Genomic DNA, 25551 nt, shown 5'->3' on the forward strand with positions numbered 1-25551 from the left:
AAATTGTAGAGGAAAAATTCACCATGCCTCTTATTTTCTTCTCCGTTTTCTTTCAAATCAAACAAGAAAAAATTACTTCCGTTTTCTTTTCATTCTTTTTCTTAATTTCCAAACAAACCCTAATTGGACTTCGGAGAATTTTTCTTTAATGCATAAATATTTCAAATATTCAATTTAATATTTTCTTTTCCTTAATTTCCAAACAAACCCTGAAATTAGGGACATGCAGTCTTGAGAGAGTAAATTGAACATGCAGTCTTGAGAGAGTAAATCATTTTCTAGTTTACATGAAAATATAGAATTAAACGACCCGTTAAATTCCATTTGAATATCCATATATTCAATTTTTCAAAAAAAAAAAATAAAGTTACATAGGAATCATGTAGTTAAAGTCAGAGAATCAAATTAATTTATTTTGATTATAGTAGTTGTATGTAGATTGGAGATGTGGTGAGCGTCACTAGTTGGATAACACAAGATTGGTCTATCAAAGGAGAGTTTTTGAATAAATTCGAACTATTGATTATAATAATGGGCGATTTCGATCTAGACTGTCTCGTGCAGTTTAAATCATTGGACCGGAAAGGATCCAGATCCTAATAAAAACATCAACCAGAGGGAAGCAATTTTTGTTTTCTATAAGAAAAACGGGAATTTTTGTAATACACGAAAAGGCAAAATAAGAATAGAAAACTCATTTAGCCATGTCGGTAGCTACTAAAAACCATCCCCACCACACGATTTACATCAACGGTCCAAATCGAATCACCGAGTCTATAAATAAGAAAGCACCAGCATGCGTCATGTCATCATCGTCTCCATGGCTTTAGGTTAGGGTTTCTCTATCGCCGCAAGCCGCGAAGCAAGCGGCATCTCTCTCTCTCTCTCTCTCTGTGTGGGTGATTTCGATACATACAATATACTACGTTTGGTTTTTCTGTTTTGAATTTGACGCGACGATTCGGATAAATTTTTGGAGCGAACTTACATCTGTGTTCGTAAATTCCAAGTACGAATCGTCGCAGATCAACCTGCCGTTCGGTGCAAAGCGGATGCGACTCCAGTTACTCGGAGTTTCCCGTTGCCGACCGGTGGGCATACTCATATCCTATCGCCTTGGGTAGCAGGGTTCCTGCCTTTACCATTTGGGACTGGCCATGAGGATTACATTTCAATTACGCAATCACTCTTCAACACTTATTTTCATTTGGTAATTAGTAGCGTATTTTTATTTTCGATGTCTGGCCGGTGATGATATCAGTTAAATAAGATCACCATCTTTCGGGACTGAATGGCTTTTTACAAAGCCTTGCTGTCATTCTGCAATTCTGAGGCCTCTCTTCCAACTTTCTGATTTGATCATTTTGTTTTCTCTTCTGTTTGTTTTTAACGATTTGTTGCTATTCTGGAAAAAAAAAACAAATATACCAGAGATTCTTGTTACGAACTGTATATTTGTTGGGGAGAAATTTCATTTTGTAACTAATTGATCAACGGATGTGTCCAGACCAGGTTCAGGGAGGAATAACGGAGGTTCCTTTATTTCTTTTTAAAAATGGATTTCAATAAATTTGTTAACAATAATCGAAATAAAATGAAATTAATTCAATAAAATTTAAATGCTTGTTTAATAATCCAAATAAATGTGACAGAAACAAGAGGCTTGCAAAATAAATCCTGGTAGCGGAAACGCCGGTGAGTAAGTAATTGCTAAGGACTAAACTGCCACAAATTAATCCAACATCATATGTGAACAAATCACGATAAAAAATGGTAGAATGAATGTGTGGATATCCTTAACCCATCAAATGGGCAGTTTTGTGTACAATTTTGTTTAAACTGTTCATCTATATGTGAAAAGGGTACCCCGAAGGTTAGAGGTAGTTGACGAACCATAATTCATTTTGGGCCTTGTACCATGAATGCGCTGTTGAGGAATTCTTGGTGGAAAAGGGAACAGAGAGAATGGTATCAGTTGGACTAGGTGGGTAGTGCTTTTGCGGGTATGCCGTATTGGCTCGTTGAGATTGTAACTCTACAGGATTCAACAATGCCGTATTGGCTCGGTGGGTTTGTAACTCTTCAGGATTTAACAATGCCGTATTGGCTCGGTGAGACTAGAGGTTGTTTGATGAACCCAAATTCGTTTTGGGCTAATACATTGAAGGGTATTTATCTCCCTAATTACTCAATTTTTGGGAGTATGTAGGGGTATTATGCCTCTTGGGTGAAACCTTCTTCTGAAGGGGTTTGTTGAATTGGCAAGTCCAAGTGAGACCATCAATTCTTTTTAAGGATGACAAGTGGATTCCTTGTCAAATTTCATACTCCAATCTGCTTGCCCCTAGAAAGTTTTGACATTTCAATTGCGATGGGTGTGATTGATCAAGTATTTACGCTAGTGATTAATTTATGCAGAATAATTTTTTTTGTTTTGTCTTTATTCAATTTTGTTTTGTATTTGTTAGTTTTACTCCAAATTTTTATGTGATATAAGTAAGTAAGAATGAGAGGAATCGAAAAAGTAAAAAATTTTAACTTTTACATAAGTATTCGGGAAAATGTTTGGAAGTTGAATCATCTTCACTAGTCGAAAATTTGTTTGCTCGCAAGTGTGCCTCTTCTCCGCCGTGTCCGATCTGTCATGAGACCTCCCGATGCCTTTGAAACAGTAATAAACCTTTTTGTTGAAGGATGCGGACGGACTAGAGTCTAGAGCAGTATGGTTTGGATGTTATTTGCGTACGTAGTTTCATTAAGCCTGGCTCTTTCTAGCCTCAAAAATGGTATTTGTCTATTTGCATGTTCTTGATGCGTTATTTTAATCAAGTAGCCACTTCAAGTTGGTTCGTACGAAAATCCTGCAATGAGTTTTAACATTTCTCTCAATCCTTCATCTTTTTATCGAAAAAAGAATGTGTGTTCTAGAATGATATTTTCCACCTCACGAATGAAGAACCACAAACAAGATTGATAGATGTTTGCAGTGGTTTGCACCTCATTATGGCATGTACGAGGCTAATTGTGAGGTAACTATACATTGGAATGGTGTGGATGCTGTGATTGTTAGAACAAGTTCAATGGGGGGATGGATATTTTCCATCTCCAAATGATAAAATCAAGTCTCCAATGGGGAATGGAAAAGATGCAAAATGACTGATGGATATATCCATCCCTAATTTTATTTTATTTTTGATAAGTCAATCATTTCATTGAAACACAAATATTAAGGAGTACAATCTATCACAAGAAGTTTGGCCAATTCAGGCGGGTATCCATCCTTAAATGACTATAGCTATTAGGGGTGTTATTCGGTCGGGGTCGGTCGGTTCGGTCCAAAAATGTTGGAGACCGAATCGGTTCGGGGATGAAAATGCCAGGACCGATCCCGACCGTTCTTAAGTTCGGTCCAATTCGGTTCGGGGTGGATTCGGTCCGGTCGGGGAATTCGGTCTGACCGAATTGGGCCTAGTTGGGCCAAACATAAAAATTTGAAAATGGGCCAAACATAAAAATTTGAAAGTGGGCCAATTAAAAAAAACTTGATAGTGGGCCAGGAGAGTTTTCGGTCCAATACACTTGTTTTTTTTTTATCAAACACCGATTCAAAATTTTGACAGTGGGCCACCTGTTGAGGATTTTTTATTTTTTTTAGTGAAAACCTGTTGAGGATTTTTTATTTTTTTTAGTGAAAACCTGTTGAGGATTTGATTCTCTCCATTTCTCTAACATATACAAAGCTCAATTCAAAAAAAAAAAGATATACATCACTATCAAATTTTCACTATCAATTCTCTACCAAATTTTCACCGATCCAATACATATATACACCTGTTGAGGAATTTTTCACTACCAAATTTTTCACTATCAATTCTCTCCATTTCAATTGAAAACCTGCATTCCAGTAAGTGATAGCATCCAAAAAATAAAGCAAGTGATAGCATAAAAAAAAAGTAGTTCAAGACTAGCAGTTCAAGCCTCCAACAGCTTCGGTCCGTTTACGATTAAGATTTATGCAAATTATATAATTATATAAATTATATATACTCGGTTCGGTTCGGTCCATTTCGGTTCGGTCCATTTCGGTCTTGTTCGGTTCGGTTCGGTCCAATCGGTCTACAATTTCAGAAAACCGAGACCGAACCGAACTAAGTTCGGTTCGGTTCGGTCCACCCCGAACGGAAAAATCCCGCCAGCACCCCGACCGAAAACCGAACCGAATGGTCGGTTTTTTCGGTTTTTTTCGGTCCGGTCGGTTTTGTATCAGCCCTAATAGCTATAAATGTCCTATCATCAAACATCATCAAACCCAATTGCAATTACTAGAAAATGGAAGACCGGAGTTACCTCTATTTGCCGGAAAGTTGGCCAGAATTTGCAAATGTCGCTGGTTTCTACAATCTGTCGTCGGAATCTGCAAATGTTGGTGGTTTTTGCAATCTGTCGCCAGAATTTGCAAATGTCGCTGGTTTCTGCAATCTGTCGTCGGAATCTGCAAATGTTGGTGGTTTTTGCAATCTGTTGCCGGAGAGAGAGAGAGAGAGAGACAGAGAGAGAGAGAGAGAGAGAGAGAGAGACAGAGCGAGGGAGGGAGGGAGGGAGGGAGGGAGGCCGTCGTACATGGGAGTTAGGGTTTGGATGTGTTTTTTTTACTCCGCCCAAATGAGTTCGAAGAGAGAGAGACCGATAAAATATAACGTTGAAATTTTTATCTAGTGTGAGACTTTGGGGAACAATAATATTTTCCATCCTTTTGGTTCTATTTTAAAACTCTCCAATGGAGTGTGAGTCCTATTTTACGACTAACTAACTTTTAACAACTTTTTGATATTAAGATAATTATTCATCCCCTCATTCTTCATCACACCATTGAACTTGCTCTTAGAGATAATAAACGTTATTGTAGATGGCGCCATCAATCAATGGTCTAAATATGAATCTCTTCCATTCGTTTTGCTTTGTGGATATGGGGTTATCTAAAGTGGAAGTCGAATCGGATAACAAGCAAGCTACCTTCCTAGTGTTGCAGATCTGGTTCCCTCTAGGAATGTTATGGCCTGGTAGTTGATATTCAAGTTTTAACTCTCCTATGGTGGTTGTATTCCGCTAAGAGATCAACAAATAGAGTAGCTAATGCACTGTGCAGTTTATCCCTTTGTGGGCTCATGCTAGGTCCATTATAATGATCGAAACAGTTCATTTTATAGAGTTTTTCAAAGACACTATTCACGTCGAAAGTCATGTTAATTGGATACAGAGCAACACCTGAACCGAATGCATCTATCTTATGGGTTGATCAGAGTGGCCAAACCCATTTTCACAAAGATAAATGCATTTTGATTTGGTATTTAATTAATATAATTTTTGCTTGACCGATATACTCAACAAGCTTTACAAAATGAGCTGTTTCGATCATTAAAGAGAACATGACATGAGCCCTCAAAGGCTCCTTTGTGGATGTATGGATACCCCAAAAAATATGGACCTGTAGATTGAAAAATGGGTAAATTCTAGTCATTAGATCACAACCATTAAAAAAAAAGATGGTCTTGCCACAAGAAATTGCAATCTTAAGTAGCACACAAACTGGCTTTACAGAGTTGTATTTACTATGATCATACTTACCACAATGTCTAACCAGATAAAATAATCATACTTACTATAACGTATGATCATACTTACCACAATGTTTAACCAGATAAAACGAGGGCATGAATGCCCCGAAATCGGATAGGGGCATCATAGCCCGAGCCCCATTCAACTACTAGTCTCTCTCTCTCTCTCTCTCTCTCTCTCTCTCTCTTTGTTGCTTTGCCTGTTTTTTTTTTTTTTGTAGTTTTAATTATTTCTAAAGTATTTATACTTCTAAAATGTCAAATAAAATTAAAAGTTTGGCTATCGTTATTTTTAAAAAAAATGAACAATCATTTTGAAACATTTCAAAATAAAAACATAAAAGGGAAAATGATTGCCAATGACGAGTATAGATAATTAATACCCGCCAAGAACATTTTCAATATTAATAAATGTTCTCAGCATATTTTTTGCGAGTATTTATTATCAAAATACGTCATGAACCATCATTTTTCCAAACATATATAAACACTTAAAATGAGACCGAAGGAATAGAATAAACTGATGGAGGCCCGAAAAACTAAACATAGGCCATGATAACCCTAACTACTACCGTACGCACTTAAATCACCCAACCCTTTTGACTAAAAATCAAGATATCATAACATATTGAAGCAGACAAGAACTATGTACTCGGTACTTCACCTTCCAACTACTACTATTTGACACAGCAACTTCCCCCGTGCGACCAGGGGTGGCACTTTCGTCGGACCCCACACCTACAAGTACACAATCACATGAGAAAATTATTATTCGCTCCCTGAACAACGATACAAGGTGGTTCACGAGTCTTCTCTGCCATATATTTTTGTGGTTTCACCAACAAGTTTATTTTGCCCGTGGCATCACTTTGCCAAAAAGATTGTGTAGTACCGATAGTGTCATCGGGTGCAATTGTGATGGTGTTGTGATGTCAAAGGCTTGTGCGGGATGCGTTCTCTAGCTCAGTGCCTAACCTTACCTACTCTTTTAGGTGTAGAAGTCGTGAGATGCTTTATTTAGCTCGGTGACGCAACTAACCGCTAGATAACTCGAGTTGCCAAAAGGCACAACATCCGATCCAAGCCTTTGGCATCATAACACACTATCACCATTGTGCCTAGTGTTGCACAAATGTGAGGTAGAGAAGGTCTCTAGATTACCACGCGACGGTGCTCTAGGAGTACTGAGTGAGGTGAAGAAGGCCTCTGGATTATCACGCGACGGTGCTTCAGGAGCATTGAGCAATACACCCCCTCGCTCCATCTCGAGCGCCAAAATCCTCAGTTGACCATCCAACGGCTCGCAACCAACGGACTACCCAGACTTCGTGCTCCTTACCGGGCCCCACTACCTGCCCCAATCAACGGCCACAAAAATCGGACAAAAGAAAACAGATTCTTCCCTACTCTTCTCCACACACGAAAAACATCCGTCTCTCTCTCTCTCTCTCTCTCTCTCTCTCCACATCTCTGTCTGCATACACACACAGTTCTGTATCTACACCTTTGTTGTGCTCGGTCTCGTCAATTGTCGAATTACACGAAACCTCTCGAGCTTTGACTGCGTTACTGAGACTTACGTCAGCTCCGGAGCTTCTCTCCGTTTGTTCCTACTACAGTTCCGGCGTGATCGACGGCTCTGATCGCCGTTCCAGCTCCTGTGTTTGGACCAAAAAAGGTAAGCTTTATGTCGTAATTGGACTGAGATATTGCTGGGGCTTATTACTGCTGACTTTATGTTTCGTAATTAACACTCGAGAATTGTATTTCAGTACCGTGTATGTCGTAATTGAGGTCTTGATGGTTTGGAAAGTTTTTTTTTGTTTTTAACCTAATTGACGTGCTTTGGATGATTCACTCTCGCGTAATTCTTCCGATTATGAAATTGTTTAATTTTGGTTTGGGCTCTGCAGGGGCGGCTCCAGGATTTAAGTTCACAAAATCGTATAGAAATTTTTTGTGATACAAACTCTGTACAAACTGAGTTTCTTATTCTAGTTAGAAGTCTGTTGGGCCTGATTTGTGTTATTTTGTTGAGGTACACTATCTAGTTTTTCCCAAATTTAGGTGAATTTTATTCATTTTGACTTCATACTACTTATCCAGTGCAGCCAATATTAACAAAAAATTAAATTACGTATCGAAAATTTTAAAAAATTTAGCACATTTTATGAACCATGGGGTAAGCGAACCCCCTAAATTAATGAGGGAGCTGACCATGCGGCTTTGCTTCTGTCCCTGTGTTTTTTTCTTCAATTTCCAAACCAAAGAACCCAAGGGTTGGCCTCGTGGTGAAGGCAATAGACTGGGACTTAGGTTTTCTCCATTCTGAGATCTTTCGAAACTTCCCAGATGCTATCAACTCCTTTTGAGGCCCGTCCATACAGGGCATTTGTCCGGCTTTAATTGGGGGCCGCTAATGGATTCAGGGATTGGTACTAGTTGAGGTGCATGTAAGCTGACCCGGACAGATTTATCAAAATAAAATATTCATCTAAGAAAATGTTCTACTTCCTTTTTTTCTCCTCTCTGTGTATCATGGGGGAGCCGAACTCGTACTGTGTTTGTGTTTGTGTGTCAATTAACCTCAGGGAGTGGGTTCAATATGAAAGGTTATGGATTGGAATTTCAGAAGTATTACGTATTAACTTGAGATACTTAGAGCATCCTTATCAGGATCTCTACTCCTTCCCTTTAGCTAAACAAGAGAGGAAAGCCTCCATTATTGACTTGCGTCAGGCTTGCTTCTACGTGGCTGCAAAATGAAATTGCTACCATTGTTCACTTGCTACTACATAGTATACTACTCCATTATTATAATAATACAATGATTGTTTTCCATGGCCTTTTGTTTTAAAAAGTAGAAAAGTAGAATTAGAAATAGTGAATAGTTTAATACAATACAATTATTACAGAGACCCTGATTCTGTGTAATTGTGAAAAAATGACTAGTTAAAGTAGAAAAGTGTTTTTTGTGGATTAATTTGGTCCAAAATTTGTTGAGGCTTACAAGGATGCCCATATGTCTTACCAATTTTTTTTTTTTGATCCATATGTCTTACCATGAAAAGAGTTCCTTTTCCATCTCTTTTCTTTGGCAGAAATGCTAAAGGAATGGAAAGATAACCTTTCTATTTGAGGTTATTATTGCCCATTGGAATGACGCCAGAAATTGGACTTTGGGAGGCCAAGACAACTAGACAAGGTCCGCAAGGATAGCCAAGAAAAAAAATGATGTTAACTTCTGAAAAAATTATAACATCGTACACGAGCGTTGTGGAATATCAATTGAAACTAGTGCCTAATATCAGTACAAGTGCTATATGGTTGATGGCCAACTCATCTAAAGATTTAAGCTGTTAGGAAGGGTGTTTTTTCGCCCCCACAGTTTGTACTCTAATCAAAAGTAATGCCCTGGGATCTTCATTGTATTTCATTCGTTTGCAAATCCAAACTTGCTTATTGCTTACAATTATTGGACCAGTTTGTTGATACTGATCATAGGAAGATGGTTTTCATCAAGAATGAGTAGTAATATTGATGCCTTGACATATGGCAGTTACAGTGAATTTCTTACTCTTTGCCCTGACTATTTTTCAAGGTCGCTAGTTTATTGTCAGGGGCAGACTGAGGGGGGTGCAAGTGGGGGCCGGTGTCCCCACACACCTCCCAATTATCGTAATATTTCTCCTACATTTTAGGTTTTGTTTGTAAAAATTATGAAGAAAGGTCCACTCAGAGTTGTGTTATTATTATATGAGGATGATATTTTGTTGTTAATTTATGAACACATGTGATTTGGTCCCCCCTGCATCAAGAATCCTGCGTCCGCCACTGTTTATTGTTCCAGTTGTGTGGTCTAATAGTTCCTCAATATTTGCTGAATGTTCCAGATTATGATTCTAGTGCTCCATTTTTTTTCTCAAGAATTGTCCAATTTATTTGGACATGTCTCCATGATGAATCATTACACTGCTGATAACCACTCCTCCATGCAACTGGGAGCATGAGTCTCTTGTGCAAGTTTGAGGTCAACTGTTACATCCATCTGTGGAAGATTCATCTCAAGCTAAAGGCGTGACAACTGTATTTATCACATTTACCATTCAATACATACATGGTTACTTTAGGGGAAGCATTCCAAGATGAAGTTGCTTCTGATAAGTCACAGCAGATGAAGAACCTAGGCTCTGGATACCGTGAGCCACAACCCAATCAAGAAGGAAATGCTCTTTCTGTGTTTCCTGAGAAAGAAATGGGTGAGTCGCAGAAGACCAGACCTGATGCTGAGCTTACTACATCAAGATGCAATGAAGAAGGAAACAATTCGTCAACAATAGCTGAGAAATTGTTGAAGAACATGGAGCAGAAAAATAGTTCTGATAGTACCAGCAGAGATCAGACATCTCAATCCAGTCAAGAAGGGACCCCGCACTCTTTACTACCTGTGAGAGTGTTGCCGAGACAGAGCCCTGATACTACTACTTGTGGGGTTCACAACTCTGTGGCCAATCAAGATGGAACGTCGCTTCCTCAAACGCCTGAGAGAGCTGCGGATAATTTACAGCAGAGACAGAGATCTAATACAGGGGATACATCACACTCTAATGGAGATGGAAGCAGTCTTTCTGCAATACCCGAGAAGGGGTCAGATTGTTTGCAGCTTCCACAAAGTGCTAATACGGAGTTGCATTTATTACAATGCGATCAAGAAGGAAGGAAGTCCTCTAGAATCCCTGATAAAGTTTCACAAGACGGATATAACTGGAGGAAATATGGGCAAAAACTTGTTAAAGGAAATGAATTTGTTCGGAGCTATTACAGATGTACACATCCTAATTGCCCAGCAAAAAGGCAAGTGGAACGCTCACAAGGTGGCCAGATTACGGATACCGTTTATCTGGGTAAACATGAGCATCCCAAACCTCAACCTAGTCCCCAGATGGCTGCAGGCTTGGTAGTGCCCATTAAAAAAAAACGAGATGAGCCTTCTTTAGCTGCTGAAGACGGTAAGAAATCTACTTCATTGCTGTTTTCTGGCTTCAATTCTGAACGAATCAAATGAATGACTTGGTGACTTTGTATTTGAAGATAAATCATCTAATGCACATGATCCAACATCTCATCATGTTGAGCCAGTAGAAACCCCGAGGCTTTCTACTAGTTCTCCTGATCGTGCTGTGGAGTGTGCGATTTCACAATCACATAGAGCAACAGATGCAGTTGACCACAGTGGCATTCCAGACTCTAAGAGACAGTATGTGAAAACGTAACATTTTGAATTTTCATTCGATCTTGGTACTTCCATGCGCTAACCGTTATTAGTTTCCATGAAAATATTTCAATAGGAAGAATGACATTTGCAACAGTAGCGAGACTTTGGTGGAGAAGCCGAATGGGGAACCAAGGAGGGTTGTCCAATCTGTGAGTGGGGTTGATATAGTGAACGATGGCTATCGATGGCGCAAATATGGACAGAAATATGTAAAAGGCAATGCAAATCCAAGGTATATTTAGTCAAATACCTGATAAACAGGTAAATAAAATTTATCGCTGGAGTTTGATCTGTACTTTTGCATCTCCTGCTTGTATATGTTCACTTACCTGCTAAAAGTCTTGGTCATTGTTGTTGATTACATGGAAATAGACATATGACTTTTTTTCCAATAATTTGAAATGGGCATAGATTTACTCCTACCATGGCTCCATGGCATTCCTCAGGGGTAATGGGGGCTTTGGGTAAACCATCATTTTCATGCTTGCTTGAGCATGGTTATTAGTGTTGCTTAAGGTCTTCGAGTTCATATGCCTGTCAAGGGAGCAAAAACCCCCTACTGACGTCTGTGACTGGTGCAGCCAGGACTATGCACCATCTATAATCCATGTATCAGACACCTAGACATTGCTGTCACTGCCTAGAAACTATAAATTGTAGGGGGTTTGTAGAATTTAATTGTTATTATAATTGAGGTTTTGTGGAGTCATGTTGGTTTTTTTGAGTTGGAGTTCTTGCCAATGTGCCAATGTACTTACACCTATCATTTTCACAACATCCAACTGAAAAGCAATTGACCATAAGTGGAGAGACCGCCAATGTCTAGTTTTCGATGCTGAGTATTCATCAAGGTTGAGCTTCCATCACCAAAAATACCTGCCATCTGGTAAATTTACTATTTACAGCAGTGAGCTAATATTGGTTCCTACTGTACTGTCCACCCCCTTTGGTCCTAATTGAGAAATTTGAACACTGTGTTCCAACTACTACTTGTCTGCAGTGGAGCAAGTTTTTATGATTTGGAACAGTGCTTCATGTTTTTTATTATAAGAAAAAAACTTCATTTCTAGCGTGCAGTAGGTTATTGTCAGTAACTTAGGAATGTGAATTTCAGTGACGCGCTCAGTGTGTTTTTGTTCATGCGATGCAGGAGTTACTACAGGTGCTCAACTGCCAGTTGCTCGGCGAAGAAACATGTCGAGAGGGCATCTCATGATCCAAAAGTGGTCATTACCACATATGAGGGACAACATGCCCATGACACGCCACCTGCGAGGACCGTGACCGTTAACACAGCAGGTGCCGATTCTAATGTAGTATCGCTCAACGGGGAGTCAAGATCTACACCTGAGGAAAAAAGTTCAGGGTCTTGAGAAGGTGGTTCATGCTAGTGCAAATTGAGCCACAATTAGCTGAACAGAATATTTATTCCGGTTGCAGTAACATATGCAAGTTACTATTAACAGTGTGTGCATCTGGAGTGCAAGTGCTTTTTTTGTACTCTCTCTCTCTCTCTCTCTCTCTCTCTGGGACAGTTTCTCTCTTGAACTACCATGCCTCTAATTGGCTTACGATTGGGGAATTCCGTATTGGGTGTAGAAGTTATTCACTAACACAATAATAGAAACTATAGATGTTGTAAAGTGTATCTACTTCAGAAGCTCCAAAAGAGTTTCTTGTTGCTGCGATTCTGAAATAAGCATATCTTCATGTGGGTATTTTAATATATGGGCATATAACCAATATAAAATGAGGTTCAAACTCTGTTGTGTGACTTGAAACTTATAAGTTCACGTCAGAGATGAAATTTGTTCCCTACAAGTAAGCTCCACTTTGTTTGCTGTGTTTTTGTTGCCACATTTAGAACCAGCCTTGATTCTAATTACTTCCCAAAAGTGGTCTAGGAAGGTGGGCACTTCAAAACGGCAATGGTTTGAAGGACAACACAACCTGCCGTGAGCACCTGTCGTGAGTTGCTCAACGCTGGGTCCCCGGATCCGTCTTGTATGGGTTCCCATAATAGTTGGACGGATAAAAATCATACTAATAGGAGAGCTATTGACCAGTCATACCTTCACAATACAGGGAGGAAGTAACTTTTAAGAAGTATTTAGCCTTTTGTGATTCATCTCAGAATCCATTTATTAACAAGCTTGGAACTGAAGTGCCGTGACATGTAACAATCTGATCTTTAATTCTTTGGCCACAGAATCAAGTTCAAGAGAAAATATCTAGACGAATGTTGATTCATTTAGGTGTAGATTCTTACTGAGTCAATGCTGAGTAAGGTACAACTATGGTCTGTTACCAGCATCGGTGGGGAGGTAGACTGAAAAATCGTTCGAATCGCAGTATCGGTGGTACGGTCATGTATCGACGCAAGTAAAAAACAGTATCGGAAATCCGAAATCCCGTTACGTTACGGCCTTCATTTAAAACTCTGTTGTATAGTCTCCAGAATAGATGCAAACTCTTGGCAAGTATCTAGCATTTCAGTTTTAGATTGAGATGTAATCCTCGTTACATCCCCTCTCCTTTGTACTTTTTGGTTAATAAAAGTTTTCCTCTGCCGCCGAGGTTCTCCACCAACAGAAAAACTTTATCAGCAGGTAAGAGCATAGGTTAACTTGGTTCAAGATTATTGACTAAAAACGACCTTAAATCTCATTTGAAAACAGTTTATTTTGCAGACATATCAAAACTCCGATGACGAAGAATTCGAAAACCAACACTTCACCCGCAGAAAGATTCGTGATTCCTGAGCTCAAGTGCTTGCCAATGCTCACCCAAACAGAACAAAAGAAATTCCAATGGGGGTAAAATATGATCACAAATAAAGGGGCTAAGAGAAGGTAAAAGAAAGCAGCTTATTTTGATTGATGAAAGGTGCAAAAAGATGAGGGACCAATTCTTGTGACCTACCTAGTAGCTGAAACAGAAAAAGCCCCGGTTCTACCCCGACTTACTGTCCCAATCTTGACACAAGTTCTATCAGTTCAAAAGTTTTCTACTTCCAAGCACTAGAAGCAACCAGATCTCTACTCCTCCAACCAAGATACAAGGCCCCATCTCTCTCCTCAAGTCTATATTTGTAAGAGTAGTTCTCCAGCAGTGTTTTGATGGTAGCATTGACCAAAGAGCTCAAAGGGTAGGGACTAAACCCCGCCATTTTGAACCGGGACTTCCACTTCCCGAGAAGCTCGTGCCTCTCCACCCTCTCTCTCCCTTCGCACGCTATCACGTTCACCACATCCCTTGCCAGACAATGCTGCTCGACGTTGATCCGCTCCTTGTGTTCCCTGTGAAGCGTCACGTCAATCGACTCAAACATGGCCGAATAATAGTCCAACGCCTCAAGAAACCGCGGGAAAAAAGGAGCAGTGTTTGTGTTGGATTCTTGCTCAACTAAGGTCACCACCTTGGGAGACAGGCTTTTCACTTGCCTCAACAAACGGTCCCTATCATTCTGAGTACTCACGCTCTCATCTGGCATGTGGTGAAGCGCAAATGCAAAGTTCACTGCCAGAGCCTCCCCGGGTTGGATCCGAAGATTCTCTGTCCGGACTTCCGAACCAGAGATGGAACTACCATTGAACTCAAATGGCACTTTAAATGACTCAGCAAGCCTAGATAGCCTCTTTCCTACTATGCTTATCTCTCCCCCACGGGCGTGCGCTGATGTGGAATCGTCAATTGCCGTTATGCGGATGTGGGGTGGCCCGCCAGGTCGGGCTGCAAAAGCCTGGATCAGGGTCACCCACTGACTCCCCTGACCGATTTGGAAGTCGACGATGTGGACCCGGTTTTCCTTTTTCATCGCTTCCGCTATGGCTCCGTTTGCTGACATGTATCCGAACTTGAAGTAAGGGCAAACCTCATAAAGAATGTGCACATAGGAGAAAAGATCTGAACTTTTCGGTTCTTTGCATTTCAAAGTTTTGTACAACAAACTTCCAGAAGAGGCCAACTTCGCGACAAGCCCTTCCAACATGTAGGCTCCCAACCGCTGAATCGGTTCACCAGAGACTGACACCATTTGGCGTAACTGGGACATCAAACATTGAGCAGTCGGCAAGTCATTTTCGGACACTGCTTTTGCACATGCGATGAGGACGTGTTTCAAATCATTTCTGGGGATTTCTCCCATAATTTGTCTCCAGCTGTCTATCTCTGGCAAGGCTATTCCTCCGTGTAAGGTTTCATCATAACTTTCTGGGAGTATATCCGAATCAGGTCCTAGCATTGCAGATTCGAGTTCACGTAGCTTATGCCTAAAGTCGTTAACATCATCGGTTACATAGGACCCACTCATCGGGGAGCCATAGATGGTATCTGGAGAGTGAAACTGAGACTCTTGTTGGGATACGGAACTTCCGTTTGATGAGAAACTGACAGTTGAGGGTGAGTTGGAAATGGTGAAATGGCAAGTTGGTGAAGATGACTCGAGGGTGCAGTACTTATTGCGGGAAGTGTGAATGGAGAAGTTAATCTCGTGGCTGCTGTTACTATAGCATGACTGGTGGTCTAGGGCTTGAAACTGAGGAAAACAATAGGACTCCACCTCTTTCGCCGGGTGATAGTATACTGTGTTAGACATGACTGGTATTATATGCTGCTGTCAAAGAAAGGAGTGTAATTGGATGCTCTTCGCTATCTGAAATTATGCAGAAAGACAAGTTTAATTAGAATTAAAGGACTCCACCAATGTTCGACATTCAGCTTCCGAGAAATATCAGTTAAGGGTATCTGACACTGATCAAACATTATTGAAATGGATAACGCAAGCAAAATTAATGCACTTTACTATGAAAGCAAAAATACGGAATGGAAATATTCTAAAACAATTTCTAATGCAACAATCTCCTTGTACCTTTTGCTAAACTTGTGCCCCTCAAGAAGCAAAGATTGTCATGGCCCATTGGAGGTGTCAAAAATTTGCAGTAGAGGTTTCTTCGACAAATAGATGAGCTCAAACTATGCAGTACACTCAAAAAGATGAATTGAAACTATGCAGTATACGCAATTAGAATAACTCAAACTGCACAGCAAAAGAATAGCTAAACAACACAATTGACAAACTCAAACCAAACAGTACATACTAATTGACAAACTCAACTATGCAGCACACAAAAGTGGACAAACTCAAACTATGCATTACACACAAATTGATGAGCTCAAACTATGCTGTATACGAGCAAATACACGAACTCGAACTTCTTTTTGGTCAGGAACTCAAACTATGCAGTACACACAAATAGATCCTTTCCTTTTTGCTGCAAGGTATGAAGAAACTAATGAGTTGTATCAATTCAGGAAGTCTTTTCAAATTTCTGTGTACACTAAGAGATCACATCCATTAGGATCTAGTGATCTACCTTGGTTTTCTCCAATTCAATACCGGGAAAAAAATGGCATAGCTCCCTAAAAGACACAGACATGATCTCTTCACAAAGCTGCTATATTTTAGCAATTTCGCAACAAATCATTGCAAATGACCACTCCAAGTCTAATGACTCTAATCTACTAGGAAATGCCTTTGAATGTCAGCATGGCAGTATTTGGTTCGTGGAGGGTTTCCTTGGGGAGAGGACAATGATGGGGAAACCAAAGCATGAACTTAGCCTTGTTTATTTCTCTATGCATTTTCCACAAATCCTTGACCCAAATACGGCCTGTCTTAAATTTTGTTGTAGAAACATTGTCACTAACCACAGAAGGATCTGAAACCTTGTCGTAGACTAGAACAAAAACTGGGCTTCTATTTGGAAAATTGGGATTCTAACAAGACCAACAATATAAAAATTGTTAATCCAGAAATACCCTTCAAAATATTGACCAGATATTGGACATATGTCATCAGTACCAAGAGATAGAAACTAGATTAGGCTCACAAAAAATATCTGCCAGAAAGAAAGAAAGGAAAAAGGCTCAACATATTTAGTTTTCATTTGGGTTTTACTCTCCGCAAACAACTGGAAACACCGCAGAAAAACACATACAAGCTCTCTTGACAGACAAATATTCATTCAAGACACAGAGAGAGAGAGAGAGAGAGAGAGAGAGAGAGAGAGAGAGAGAGAGAGAGTACCACCTCCCACTGATCTTCTATCACCGAACCATTTTCAGTAACTTGATATCCTCCACAGAAGTTGGACTCAGAGCTCAAAATTTTACCAGGTCAGTCCTGAATTGACACCAAAATTTCAACAGTGAAATTCAGGGGAAAAAAACAGTGTCTGTTGGAACAAAAATAAAAGGAAACAATTTCGGAAGTTTAAGGTAAATTGATATCAAATTAGTCGGTTGTTTGTTGACATACCCAAGTCCATAATTGAAGAATCCAACGTTTGCTTTTTTGGTACGTTTAAAAAAAACCAGAGTTGGAGAGAGTGGGATACAGAAAGAGTTTTCCGAGAGAGGGAAGCACCTGCGCGTTATAAAGGCGCAATCGGATTTGCCAAATGCCCTTCTAGAAGCGCGTTATAAAGGCAATCGGATTTGCCAAATGCCCTTCAATTCTAGTAAAAACTACAACACTGCCACACCAGCTCTCTAGAAAACGGAATGGGGGATGCTGCCGACTTGCCGAGCGCCCGTGCAAAGCGGGCAACCAAGGTACCAAAGATAGACATGATACATATTTTAAATTAAGCAATGTTACGGTGACCATGTCTGAGAGCATCTCCTTGACTCAAAATTTGAGTAAAAGCTTCATTTGATATAAAGCAATCCAATAAACAAATGTAAATCTAGGCATAAATATTTGAGTAAATATTTCATTAATGGCATAGTTGTAAATTTGCTGGGGAGAAAATAGCCTTCAAAATTTGAGTAAGGCTTTAGTTCAAACCAAATTTGGTGAGAAGTTTGAGTAAAAAAAAATTAGTTCAGCTGGACATCAATCATTGCATGAACAAACCATTTTTTTTTAGAAAAAAGATGGCTAAACTTAAACCATGTACTTGAAATGAGTTGGTCATGTATCTAGTGATGTCCAATCAATCTCAATTTTGGCAAGAAACATTTTTTTTCTTTCTACGAACCTACAAGATGAGCGGTTGATCATTGTTGTAGGGGTTCAGAGTGAGGCCAAATAATAAGGGTTCGGAGGATTTCTAAGAGTAGGGTATAGTCTATAGAGGGTAGCTTAGCCATATTCAATAACCCCAATGTTTTTAGTTATTTATTAAATAACTAATATAGAATAGAGAATAGGTGATATCTTATGCACAGGAATTAAAAAATAATTATGTCATTCTCTTGTAAGACCAGTATATATAAATTTTTAATAAAGAATTGAGATATCCATAACTTTAAGGTAAGGATGTGTAATATCAATCTCATCCCAAATTAATATTGTGACAGTTGATACCTACTATAGTACATATACCTACCTTAAAAGACTATTATGCCCATCCTTTTCGTACTTAGTACTATCATGCAGACCGATAAGATCTTTCACATAATCTTCTCGCTCTCAATCCTCGCATTCTCACAAATTGTAATTTTGTTTTGGTGGTTTTTGAAGGAGACTTTCCCTCTCACACTCGCACTCTCGCATCGATCGACACACGCATGCATATTAAGTGACTTAGAGCATCCACATTGTAATAAGCAAATGAGTTTGGATAATCAAACTTAACAACAATGTTCAAAAAATACCCCACATTGTAATAAGCAAAATTACAAATCTTTTAGTAAATAATCAAATTTCACTCCTTCCATAATCAAATTTAACAACTTTTATCAATAACCAAACTTAATAACCAAAATCAAAACTCAATAACTCAAAAACACCCCACATTGAAATTGTCTCATCGAGACGAATAATTTGGTGTGGTCGGATGCGTAATTGAAATTCGTTTGTGATTGGACAAATGTGCATTTTGTATTGTGGGGGGTTTTTTGGTTAGAGATGCAAAAATAACCAATGTGAAGGTAGAAGTTGTTAAGTTTGATTATGAACTAAATGGATAATCAAATGCTGACGTGACATATTTTAATTATTGATTTTGATTATTACCATTGCGGATGCTCTTGGGGTGAGATGCAATACTAAATTCTTTTGACATAAAAAGAGATGGTCATGTACTTCAATAGAAGATGATGAAGGGTGACTAAACACCAATGATGAAGTAGATAGGATCAAATAAGAGATTTGACAAGTTATTTTAATCAGACAAAATAAATAAGAACACCGTGATGGAAGCCGTCGATGTCGATGGAGAAAATTGACAGTGTTAAATAGTGCAAGTAAAAATATTCGAAAGATCAATTGGCTAGACGAAAGAATATTTCGAAATTGTAGGAAGGCGACAAGTGATAGTTAGTTCGGCCAAAGCTTAACCCAAGACTTAGAGGACTTGGTAAATTGTACGAAGGCGACAAGTGATAGTTAATTGGTAAATTGAGCAAAGATGAGAAGATTAATGACCGTTTCGATGTACGCAGGTTGTAATATTAATTGATCAAAAATATTCAAAAAATAGTGTGGTTGTGGATAAATTGACGTCCATGATTTTTTGACGACATCTGAAACAATTAAAGGGTGATGTTGGATGATAGTTACAAAAATTAGTATTTTTTTACCTCTCTCTTTTAATTGTCAAAAATATAGGCAATGACAGACGAAATGTTCTCGCGTGTCGCTTGCTTTGAGCGTTAAAGAGTAAATTTAGCTCTACCGATCGGATATGAAGACTCAACCCAAATGTCGAGTCAGTAAATCTAAATAGTAAATATTTATTTATCTATATCAAACTTATTATCATTCACATCACATACAGTTTCATGTGAGAGGAAATGATTGTTACTTGGGATTGAACATAGGATTAATGGCGTGATTAAAGACTGAAATTGGTGACCTAGCTGATCAAACTGTTATGGACCCACACGGTTGTGGAGAGGGCGCCTTTTCCCCTTACATTTCGAAAGCATTTTAATGAGCAGAATTTCTAGTGATAATTAAAGAACTAGACATTAGATAAAAAAAAAAAATAGTAAAAAACAAATAAAGAACTAGTACATGACTTCACCCCAACGTGCACAGAACCCCACTGTCCATTTAATAATTTAGACAGAATTGAAGACGGCTTGTCTCCAGTTTACCACCGGACTATATAGTCCGGTCAATGTTTCCGGTTTCATTTTGATTTCAGTTTCATGATTGGAGTTGTTCATATTATATAACCCGTCCAATTGAGTAATCATGTAAAAAGTTAGTATTGATCAGATACTAATAAATACATGAATCGAAGCACATTTATTTATAATAAAAAAAATGAGTTGGTCACATTAATGGATTTCAGCTCCAATTAGCAGCCGTCTTTTTTTTCAAAATAGATGTATTTCGATCAAGTATTGACTAGTAACTGATCGACATTATTTTTTTTTTTGCATGGTTATTCAGCTCTACAACATGAACGAGTCCGATCAAGAAAGCAGAACGAAATTGAAGTCGAAACTGTCGGACCCAGTGGTAAACTAGAGAGAAAGCCTTCTCCTTTAGAATTTATGTAACTAGGGGTACTTAAGTAATAATAATAACTAGAGAAGCCTTCACATTAGAAACATCCCTTCTCGAAGTTAGGCTAATTATACCTTGCCTTGCCCCCCATGGAATTTCACTAATAATAATATTGTAATAGCTAATGAAGCAATAATTGATTCTCCCCACAAATATGTTTTGGAATCAAAGTGAAAAGATGTTGAGGAAAAGGGAATCTTGTTTTCTTGCTTGTCCCCTCCAAAGTTAGATTAATAACTCATGGCCCACCATCTTATGTAGCTCTATCTCTAGCTAAGGACTCTTTCGTCCGTTAATTAATTAGTTTACGTGGGATTTGGAATCATTAATGATTTTTTAAGATAATGATGTTTACTTTCTAGATAACAATGTACTATTATCCTTTATTAGGATGTTTTTAATGATTCAGTCAAACAATTTGACTTTTAAATTAAAAATTGATTCTAGAAGAATCAGAACTAGAGTATCGAATAAAAATCCAAAATTTTGGTGTATTTTGGATTAGCATTTAGTTAACTTCTTAAGTCGTAGTAGTAGTTTTTGCAAAAATTTCTTGCCAAGACTAGCGAAAAAACCAACATTAATTAAATGCCAATTAGTAAGCTAATTCAACTTAGTTAGCTCTTATTGAGGGTGTGTTCCACTCACTAAATAAGTACTTATTTTTTGAATTAAAAGTAATATATTGTGGGAAAATGACTTGTCTTATAAAGCGAAAAAATAAATATACTTAAAAAAAGAAGAATCTTAATTGAACAAGGCCTGATTGTAACGGCTTTTGATGGCTAGGATACATGGCAAGATCATGATGACATATTGGAAAGGGAGTAATTGTTTTCACATTCCTCAATTTTATTATCAGACTCATTGATGATTACAAGAAAAAGACGTCCTCAAAACAAGAAGATTATAAAATGGTAAAGTGTAATGCTAGAGAAAAATAAATATATCAAGACACAAATGCATGCGTTCAAATCGTTCGATACACGTGGACTCTACACGATACACGTAACACCCATGCACAACAGACAAACAATTATGAACCCGTCTATGGACACATCTGGTTCCGGATTTGTTTGAATATCCGTGTTCAAATCCTTTTCGGGGAATCATAAACAATGAAATTAACAGTTGGTGATACTTTGTATATATATGTACATATATATACACATGCAACATATAGTATGTGTTTTATGGTTGCCTGGAAAGGCACTCTACGAGGGCCCGACAGTGCATACGCGCATGGTGTCTGATTAAACTACTACAGAGGATTGTCCTGCTAATTAACATGCATGTGTCGGTTTGTTTTTGTTTTTTGTTTTTACGAACAAAATCATCTCATTTATATTCCAATGAAAAGATTACAACTTTAATAACTACATTAAAATACTATAACAAAACAAAACGAAGAAGAGCCGCAAGAAATCAGCACCAAAGATCAGATCCATCAGACACAGTACTCATGCATCGGTTTCAATGCCGTCGTGTTTCGAATTTTGATCAATGCTAACAAGAATTTCTATGGAATCAACAAATACAAATAACAACAAGAAGAGAGAGTTCCATAATTGCGTCTTGACTTCGTGGGCAATTTCCCTGTCGTTACGCCCGACCACATGTGCTTCTTGCCTGCGCTTTGGGCAGAGAGTATTGACTACTGTTACTATCTCCGCTCCCGTTACATTCTGCACTCCTATTTGAAAGACAATTTTTATAATCAGGTGTACGGGCGCACCTCGACCAATCTTGGAGCCTGAGAACACCAATTCCACCGTTCGCTAGTGGGGTCCCATTTGAAGCTAAAGCAAAACTCTGTATAGACTAATCCTGAAAGAGTTGATGGAAACCGAAAGGTTTCAAAGTCTTAGGAGGGAACAAACCGCAAAGAGTACACGTCTTACCAATGCTTGGAGACTATAATATTCTTTCTTCCTCGTGGGTCTGTATTCGGTATTCCTCGGCTGAATTTGTCCAAATCTTCATTCTTTTCGACAAAGTGATAAAAAGACATTCCAAACCTGCTGCAAATTCGAATGGGTCCAACAACGCAACAAGACCTTTTTCTTGTGTTGTGTATTTTGGGGTCTCAGGTGGGGTACCTTTGACCTACTTGTTTTCCATCTTTGGGACTTGACGTTGGATTCCTCAGCTCCAAAATGTTGATCTTACCAATATCGTCAGAACCATAATATGAAGCCAATTCATATCTACGCAAGCCCGGGGTCCCTCAAGGGACAACATCCCAGCCGTTCAACCAAAGTAAAATTTGAGCCGTTCATTGCCCAACGTGAACTGTCCGGATGGGGCCAACCCCCATGTTGTTTCCTAAAGGGACTTTGGGGATAGCGGGTCCCCCATTTCTACTACTAGTATTTACTCATACATATCAAAGTTTTGAGTGTAGTGTGACACATACAATGCATTTTTAATTCAATTCTCAAATATAACAGTATTTTCACTATACCCCTCAAACACCAAAAATTTGAAAGTTTTACGGTTATTTTTCGCTTGTTATAGCAGATTCCTCGTACACTATAATTTCACCCTTCAAATTTTATTTCGTGGCATCCTTCAAATGTTGAAATAGCACAGATTATTATTTTACCTTTAATTTTTTGTTCTCCTTTGTGCTTTAATTTTTTTTTTTTTGTCTTTTATACTTGTTAATATTTGTTATTGATAATGCACTGCTTAATATAAGACTTTACGTTCGAAGAAACTCTTGGAGAGCACTCAAATTAATATTGGTGTTTCAAATAGTTGGTTATCTTGGTAATGAAGTACATTTTCTATGCTAAGATTTGAACATATTGTTTAGTAGGATCGATCCATAAAAATGTCAAAATTACAAAAAAGGCATTGTTTTGATAGTCGATCGGACTTTAAACTTTGAAAATTGGTTCTTGCAACATGAGGAGTGACTATATATTGAGCATGGAATAAATAAGGTTCTGCTTAATCTGCTTTCGCATAACAATTTGTTCAAAAAGTTGTGCGAGTAGCATTGTATTCATTTGGAGATAAAGCTTGTCCCCACACGTCACCACGGTGAAATTTTTCTGGGGCGCGGGATTCCTAGCTGGAAAACAAAATCATAGAAGGACCTTTTACCAAAAAAAAATCATATATAGAATTGAATAGCAATAGCAATAACAATAGCAATTGTTTTCCCTTATTTACTACTAGTAGAATAGCAATTTGACGAATTCTAGCTATCAAATAGGATGCTTAGCGTGCACACCTTAATTCAAAATTAAATTACTATATGCTCATCATCACCTGATGAGCATATAAAAATTGTTTAGTCATAGTTACCACCAAGTCTGGTTTACTGTGAGCTTCTTCTTTTTTTTCCTTTTTGATAACCGGATGTCTAACCCAAGTTGCGCGCACCTTAACTAATTTCTGCTTGATTAATGATGAACTTGGAGGGGCACGAGTTCGAGTGTGTTACGTGACCTAGGATGAGAGTACTCATCCTCATTATTTTTAGGCTCAGCGGCATTTAAATTTTGTGTTCTCAATAGAATTGGGTTGGGAACTGAGACTCTAGCCCGTCCAACGAAGTTATTAAATTGGGATTCTTCCTAGCCGACCCTCTTTTGTTACTAATTAGTCCTTTAGGCCCCGTGCGCGCCAAGCCCATCAAGCTAGATGGCTCATTAATATTTCATTTTGTTTGGCAAGGAAGAAAAAAATAATAAAAACCTGTGGCTAACAAGAGCCCAATTGTTCTTGATACCGAAGTTTATAAGCGTTCTTCGAGGGTCACTAACCGAAGATAATTATAGATAAAACAAAAAAAAGGCCGTCGACTAAAGTGATTGATGAAAGAATAGCTGTTATTATTGAATGCAACCTTTGATAATTTCCTATAAATTGGCCATTTTTTTAAGCCAATATTGTATACATCAATGGCGGTTAGCGGGGTGTTAGTAAATTAGTCAACATGGAGTTTAAAAGAAAAGACACATGGAGAAAGAAAGAACTCGTAAGAGATAAAGGAAAAAGAAATTAGACAGAAAGAAAGAAAGGTGGTAATGAGAATATGGTTGGTCTGGATAGTGGTAGACGCATGATTTTTATTGTGGGAGGACCAAATCAATGTAATCATCATATATTAACAACAAAATATCAACCTTGTATAATAATATAACACATTAATTTTCGAGTGGACTTTTTTAAATTTTTACAATCAAAATCTAAAATATAGTAGAAATAAAAGGATATTTGAGAGGTGCGTGGGGACCCAGGCCCCCGCTTGCACCCCTTGGTCCGCCCCTGAGTCTGGAAGATCGGTTCAAATCGTTCTTTAAGAACTAATTTCACTCATATATTGTGTTCAATATTCGTCTTACTTTTATGCAAATTTCTTTTATTGTTCACTTAATTCCATATATAGCACATCAAAGATTGTCATTCTGTTGACTTGAACAAAAATTCATTGTCATATTTGTTGACTTGAACAATAATTCATGGCACATCTAAGATTGTCGTATCTGTTGACTTGAACAAAAATTCACACTTTCATAGCACATCTAAGATTATCAAATCTGTTGACTTGAACAAAAAATTCTTCGGGCTAGGCTTTACTTCTGGTCTTCTACGACCAAGAATAAAATCAACATTAAAAGTTTTTTTCCCCTCCACTTAAACTCAGCGAGTAATCCCGCCTGACCTGGTGTCGCCTCGTCAATGGCTAGCCCCTCGTGGTGCGACAGGGTCAAGGTCTAACATTAGAAGTCAGAAAATAAATTAATCTCGAGTTGACTTGTGAGAAATAGTAGATTAATTGGAAGCACTACCTGAGTTTTTAATTAATAAACTTGGAACAAACTCTAAAGAAGATTAATTTGCAATTAAGCAAGTGTTATTAGGGTTTTCCTTCTTTGAAAATGGTTCAGTTTTTTTCTCAGGAAGGCACCATGCATTTTCTTGGAAGAAAGAACTAGGTATCTTCTTGATCATTTGCAGTACAAAACAAGGTTGAACTGATCATAGCTGGTTAATTTCGTCCTCGATCGATGTGGCATCAACGACACGCAAAAACCAAATTGACAATACGCTAATAACCTGATCGATGTAGCTTAGATAAGAGGAATAACTAGTGGAAGCATTGAAGGGGTAGCCAATTG

General features: G+C 38.4%; 2 protein-coding genes and 1 non-coding gene across 5 annotated transcripts; 2 read left to right on the forward strand and 1 right to left on the reverse strand.

Moving 5' to 3' along the window:
• Positions 1-1242: 1242 nt before the first annotated feature.
• LOC131331686 (small nucleolar RNA SNORD96 family) lies at positions 1243-1337 on the forward strand. The gene has a single exon (XR_009201486.1). It is a non-coding gene; the product is annotated as a small nucleolar RNA SNORD96 family (small nucleolar RNA).
• A 5665-nt stretch (positions 1338-7002) lies between these two features.
• On the forward strand, positions 7003-12616 carry LOC131328924 (WRKY transcription factor SUSIBA2). The gene is made up of 5 exons (XM_058361894.1): positions 7003-7293; positions 9509-10624; positions 10707-10872; positions 10964-11122; positions 12041-12616. The coding sequence occupies exons 2-5, from the start codon at positions 9733-9735 to the stop codon at positions 12261-12263; spliced, it is 1440 nt and encodes a 479-aa protein (XP_058217877.1). The 5' UTR covers positions 7003-7293; positions 9509-9732; the 3' UTR covers positions 12264-12616.
• A 1127-nt stretch (positions 12617-13743) lies between these two features.
• Positions 13744-17327, reverse strand: LOC131328923 (scarecrow-like transcription factor PAT1). 3 transcript variants are annotated; one of them, XM_058361891.1, is made up of 3 exons: positions 17210-17327; positions 16982-17074; positions 13744-15544 (listed from the first exon to the last, which is right to left on the reverse strand). In XM_058361891.1, the coding sequence occupies exon 3, from the start codon at positions 15485-15487 to the stop codon at positions 13898-13900; it is 1590 nt and encodes a 529-aa protein (XP_058217874.1). In that variant the 5' UTR covers positions 15488-15544; positions 16982-17074; positions 17210-17327; the 3' UTR covers positions 13744-13897. The 3 variants fall into 3 exon arrangements, with proteins under 3 accessions (XP_058217874.1, XP_058217876.1, XP_058217875.1); XM_058361893.1 differs by having other exon boundaries at positions 16982-17126; positions 17210-17288; XM_058361892.1 differs by having other exon boundaries at positions 16979-17300.
• Positions 17328-25551: the final 8224 nt, after the last annotated feature.

This window comes from Rhododendron vialii, chromosome 6a (genome assembly GCF_030253575.1).
Source record: "Rhododendron vialii isolate Sample 1 chromosome 6a, ASM3025357v1".
NCBI classification, from domain to species: domain Eukaryota; kingdom Viridiplantae; phylum Streptophyta; class Magnoliopsida; order Ericales; family Ericaceae; genus Rhododendron; species Rhododendron vialii.